General features: G+C 49.2%; 1 protein-coding gene across 5 annotated transcripts in view; it reads right to left on the minus strand.

The window, feature by feature from the left end:
• CYFIP1 (cytoplasmic FMR1 interacting protein 1) overlaps window positions 1-5,739 on the minus strand; it is a 115,454-nt gene that overhangs the window by 23,045 nt on the left and 86,670 nt on the right. For all 5 annotated transcript variants that reach the window (XM_023197900.1, XM_023197898.1, XM_023197899.1 and 2 more), the window contains one exon: window positions 1,046-1,133. In XM_023197900.1, coding sequence (XP_023053668.1) covers window positions 1,046-1,133 — 88 coding nt within the window. The remainder of the gene's footprint in view (window positions 1-1,045; window positions 1,134-5,739) is intronic.

Raw genomic sequence — 5,739 nt, forward strand, 5'->3', positions numbered from 1 at the left:
GTCCCAGCTACTCCAGAGGCTGAGGCAGGAGAATGGCGGGAACCCGGAAGGCGGAGCTTGCAGTGAGCTGAGAACCGGCCACTGCACTCCAGCCCCAGTGACAGAGCCAGACTCCGTCTCAAAAAAAAAAAAAATACTCAGACTTGTGGCCGGGCGCGGTGGCTCATGCCTGTAATCCCAGCACTTTGGGTGGCCGAGGCGGGCGGATCACAAGGTCAGGAGATATGAGACCATCCTGGCTAACACGGTGAAACCCCATTTCTACTGAAAAATACAAAGAAAAATTAGCCTGGCGTCGCGGCAGGCGCCTGTAGTCCCAGCTACTTGGGAGGCTGACAGGAGGCTGAGGCAGGAGAATGGCGTGAACCTGGAAGGCGGAGCTTGCAGTGAGCCAAGATCGTGCCACTGCACTCCAGCCTGGGGACAGAGCGAGACTCCGTCTCAAAAAAACAAAAAACAAAAAAAATACTCAGACTTGTGATAAGCCCAGCCTCCCCCAGCGTGGACATCGTCCCATCTCACACATGGCAGACCCAGGTGCTCTGGGTTTCCGCTCTCCAGGCGCAGGCTGACATCCTTGTTTCTGGATGTCAGACCCTCCCTGGGCTCACCTCCTAGCTCAGCTCCTCGCTCTGGGCGTCAGGCCTTACAGCCGGCCTGGGCCTCCTTGTCTCAGGAACGCACCTAAGCCTCTTCCACTTGTCTTCTCAGCTTGATGCTTTTAAACCTGGAATCTTTCAACAATCTCACTCGTGTTTGTGCTGGGAATGAGGCCAGGCCCAGCCTGACACCTATCTCAAGGCCAGAGCAGTCCCAGCACTACACACATGCCAGTTCCAGGTAAGCGCTTTTTTGGGTTGGTTGGCTGGTTTTTGTTTTAAATTACTGCTACTTTTTAGGAAGATGCTAATAGAATGGAAGAAAAAAAACATTTTATACACGGCGCGATACATTTAGGTCACGGCAACCAAACCGATCAAACTACACTTCAAAACATGCTTCACTGTGAACTTGCAGCTCGTAACGGGAACACACCGGAGCCTACCTTGGATCCATGCAGATACTGGGGCTGTGCATTCGGCTGCTTATCTCTTTGAAATTCCTGAGAAAATGGTAATACTGTCCGAACAAACCTAAACAAGAAAGATTTAAGAAAGAAAAAGAAACCAAATTTAACAATAGTTCTTTAAAATTCAGAAGTCCTCCATAATCCGTCTACTAAATCTTCCTCCCAGTCAACTGATACAGTCATCAAATAGGAAAATTCTAGTGAATCGAAAACCAAAGAATGAAGGAGATATCAAGACTCAAACGTGAGGGGGGAGGGATTGCACTGGGGAGTGTTACCTGATATAAATGATGAATTGATGGGTGCTGACGAGTTGATGGGTGCAGCACACCAACATGGCACAGGTATACATATGTAACAAACCTGCACATTATGCACATGTACCCTAGAACTTAAAGTATAATAAAAAAAAAAAAAAAAAGACTCAAACATGATACATGCACCCAAGGCTCAGGAGCCACAGCAGGAACACCTGGGGCTGGGTCTGTGGTACCAGAGCCGCCTCAAACCCAGCGCAAACCTCAGGTAGCTCGTGGGCTCTGCTGCACTTCCAGACATGGCGAGGATGGCGGGACAGCCGCCTGCGACGAGAACAGCGACACCCCAGTGGTTCAGATCACAAGTTACACACCAGCAGGGAACGACAGGGACACTTAGGGATTTGTAACCCACGTATTAGTCAAGAGATTGTGTCTTGATAATGGATTAGGGGCCACTTAAAATCAAATGTGTCCATCTTCAAGCAGAAACATCAAACTCAGCAAAGGCTTTCCAATTGGAAGGGTTCGTTTAAACACATACAACTTTTGCAAAGAAGAAAGAAAAATTTGTGGATTTGCTGTATGTAATTCCAAGCACTTGATTAACTCATATTCTACTTCAGGAAATGGAAACAGATGTAAGTGTGAAAATATTGCTGTCACACAGAATGTGTGCATCCGAGAGGACGTGCTGGGCAGAGCAGCAGCTGCCAGGCCCCTTGACCACCTACTGTGGCACTGCTGGGTGTGCCTTTCCAAACGGATCCTAAATCCCTGTGCCGTCAGTATGCCAACATCCCTGGGTGCCACCGTCCTCCGTGCTTGGCGTGCATTATCTGCCTGCATGTCTCTGTGCACCTGCATCTGCTTGAGTCCATGCATGGAGATGTTATCTGCATGTGTCTGCAAGAGGATGTGTGCATGTCTGTGTGTCCCTGCGCCTGTGTTCTCACACCCGTTCCAGGAAGTACATTCCATCAGGAGGCGCCACGGTCAGGGTGATGCTCAGAAGAGGGCAACCCCATTTCCCAGAGATTCCTGGGCACTGCTCACACCCTTGACAGCAGCACACCTGCAAAACCACAGCACACCCATCAGCCTCCGTCCACCTCCGATGGTGACACACCCATAAGGCCACGGCACACCTGTCAGCCTCCGTCCACCTCCGATGGTGACAGGGGGTGTGCAGGAGAGGACAGCAAATAGAAAATCAGAATACAGATCCATGCAGGGAGCCAAGCGCCAGGATATGATGCCACTTATGTTACAGCAGGCTTTTCTTTTTTCTTTTTTTTTTCTGAGATGGAGTTTCGCTCTTGATGCCCGGGTTGAAGTGCAGTGGTGTGATCTCGGCTCATCACAACCTCTGCCTTCCAGATTCAAGCGATTCTCCTGCCTCAGCCTCCCGAGTAGCTGGGATTACCAGCATGTGCCACCATCACACTTGGCAAATTTTGTATTTTTAGTAGAGACAGGGTTTCTCCATTTTGGTCAGGCTGGTCTTGAACTCCTGACCTCAGGTGATCCAACCACCTCGGCCTCCCAAAGTGCTGGGATTACAGGCGTGAGTCACTGCCCCCGGCCTACAGGAGGCTTTTCTACGTCTGCTTAGAACACAATGTTTTCTCTGCTTAGAATGTTTAAAATGATGGTTAGATGTAGAAAGCAGGCCTTAATTTATTTTGTCTATGATACAACTCAGATACAGTTGAAGTAATGCAATTACTCTCTATAGTATTATTTAAAATTTTAATCAAAATACAAGTATATGATACATAATACATTTTATTCTATGTAGAGATAATTATATATACACATTTATAATCTATATGTATAGATTATATATATCTGTATTTTTTTTGTCACCCAGGCTGGAGTGCAGTGGTGTGATCTTGACTAACTGCAGCCTCAACCTCCTGGATTCAAGTCATCTTCCCACCTTAGCCTCGTGAGTATCTGGGACTACAGGCCACTATGCCTGGCTAATGTTTGTACTTTAGACATGTACAAGACGGGGTCTTGCCATGTTGGCCAGGCTGGTCTTGAACTCCTGAGCTCAAACGATCTGCCTGCCTTGGCCTCCCAAAGTGCCAGGATTACAGGTGTGAGCTACTGTGCTCAGCCTCTGTATTTCTTTTCTTTTTTTTTTTTTTTTTGAGACGGAGTCTCGCCCTGTTGCCCAGGCTGGAGTGCAGTGGCACAATCTCAGCTCACTACAAGCTCCGCCTCCCTGGTTCATGCCATTCTCCTGCCTCAGCCTCCCAAGTAGCTGGGACTATAGGCGCCGCCACCACGCCCGGCTAATTTTTTGTATTTTTAGTAGAGACAGAGTTTCACCGTGTTCGCCAGGATGGTCTCGAGCTCCTGACCTTGTGATCCACCCGCCTCGGCCTCCCAAAGTGCTGGAATTACAGGTGTGAGCCACTGTGCCCGGCCGCTCAGTCTGTATATTTCTAAATAATACATTTCTACAACTTCTTGATCAAGTTTACACGCTGATTGACTCCTGGTAGGATCTGGCGGCCTCTGGCGCAGTTCTAGGAGGCAGGTCTCTACATCCTCACTTCTGAGTGACAGGAATGGCTGGTACCACGGGGCCACACCTGACTTTATGCCAGCAAGATGACTCCACACGGGGCTGGCCACACCAGAAGACAGCATGGGGTTAGAGGCCGGGGGCTGCATGCGCCTGAACTCAGCCGACCTCCCGGGAGGTGAAGGGCTGCAGTCTGAGCTCAGCCACACGGCCAGGGATTCAGTCAACTGTGTCCATGCCACGAAGCCCCAACAAAACCTGAACACCGCGGCCCAAGTGAGCGCCCCTGGCTGGTACCCTGAGGAGTGTCGCCCCTCGGGGCTCAGAGGGTGATGCGTCCCTGAGGACAGGGAAAGCTTTGCACATGGAAACCTCCCACTTTGCCCTGCACGTCCTTCCAACATGCATCCTTTCCTCCAACTGACTGTGACCGTATTAGGGCACGCTCAGTGAGTACTGTGGACCTGTCACCTGAGGAGCTGGGGAGGGTGGATCCAGAACTGCAACCTGCTGGTTAGAAGTGAGGGTGGCCCCGGGGACCCCAAATGTGTGGCTGGTGTCTGCAGCAAAGGCAGTCTTACGGAGGACTGTGCCCTCAGACGTCAGTTTAACAAGGTCACTGCAGTCCCCTACAAGGAAAACTAAGTTTCAGCACCAATAGCCTAAGCCCGCACTGCAAGTGTCTCAGGTAAACTGAGGTTCAGCTCTAGACTTATTTTGACCTGGTCAGTGCTGGGCCCAACAGCAGCTTTTTTCCTTTGTGTTGATCCTGCTTGAGGTTTATTGAGCTTCTTGTATCTGTAGGTTTATCGTTTTCATCAAATCTGGGAAATTCAAGGGCATTAATGTTGAAATCTTTTCCGCCCACCCACCACCTATGACTAGGATTCCAATCACAGGCATATTCGAATCGCTGATGTTTGTCTCTCAGTTTGCTGAGGCCCTTCTCGTTTTTTTCATCATTTGTTTCTTTCGGTGCTTCAGTTCGGCTAGTTTCCATTGCTATAATCTCGAACTCACTCAGTTCCTGCAAAGTCTACTCTGAAATTCGGCCCAACAAGTAATTTTTCATTCCAGATACTGCATTTCGGCTTTAATTCACTGGATCCTTTTATGTAACATCCATTTATCTCCGCACTGTTTTGCTGTGAACCCTTGAGCACATGCATAGCTGCTGACTTAACATCCTTGTCTGCAAATTCCATCATCTCTGTCATTTCTGAGTCTGTTTTGTAGAGTGACGTTTCTCCAGGCTATGGGTCACATTTTCCTGGTTCTTGGCATATCTAGTAAATCTTGATAGGGCGCTCGGCATTTCAGCGTCAATGCTGCATGTCTTGACTTTGTCACTGTCTTTTAGAGAGTGTTGGCCCAGCACGGTGGCTCGCGCCTGTAATCCCAGCACTTTGGGAGGCAGAGGCGGGTGGATCACCTGAAGTCAGTAGTTCAAGACCAGCCTGACCAACATGGTGAAACCCCGTCTCTACTAAAAATACAAAAATTAGCCAGGCATGGTGGCGCATGCCTGTAATCCCAGGTACTCGGGAGGCTGAGGTAGGAGAATCGCTTGAACCCGGGAGGTGGAGGTTGCAGTGAGCCAAGATTACGCCATTGCACTCCAGCCTGGGCAATGAGCGAAACTCTGTCACCAAAAAAAAGGAAAACTAATGCAACAAAGGGACGTGGAGAACAGAATGAGAAGGTCTAACATACGTCTAACTGAAGTCCAGAATGGCAAGAATAGGGAGAAAAAAGGAGAGAGAGAGTTGAGTGTCTTGGGGGACAGGCAGTTGACTTGTCAATCTGCTGAATCTTGTCATGATGCATTTTTGGCACTGCTGGGGGTGGGCATGATTCAGACCTCTGGCATCTCT

Source organism: Piliocolobus tephrosceles, chromosome 6, assembly GCF_002776525.5.
Source record: "Piliocolobus tephrosceles isolate RC106 chromosome 6, ASM277652v3, whole genome shotgun sequence".
In the NCBI taxonomy this organism is placed as follows: Eukaryota; Metazoa; Chordata; class Mammalia; order Primates; family Cercopithecidae; genus Piliocolobus; species Piliocolobus tephrosceles.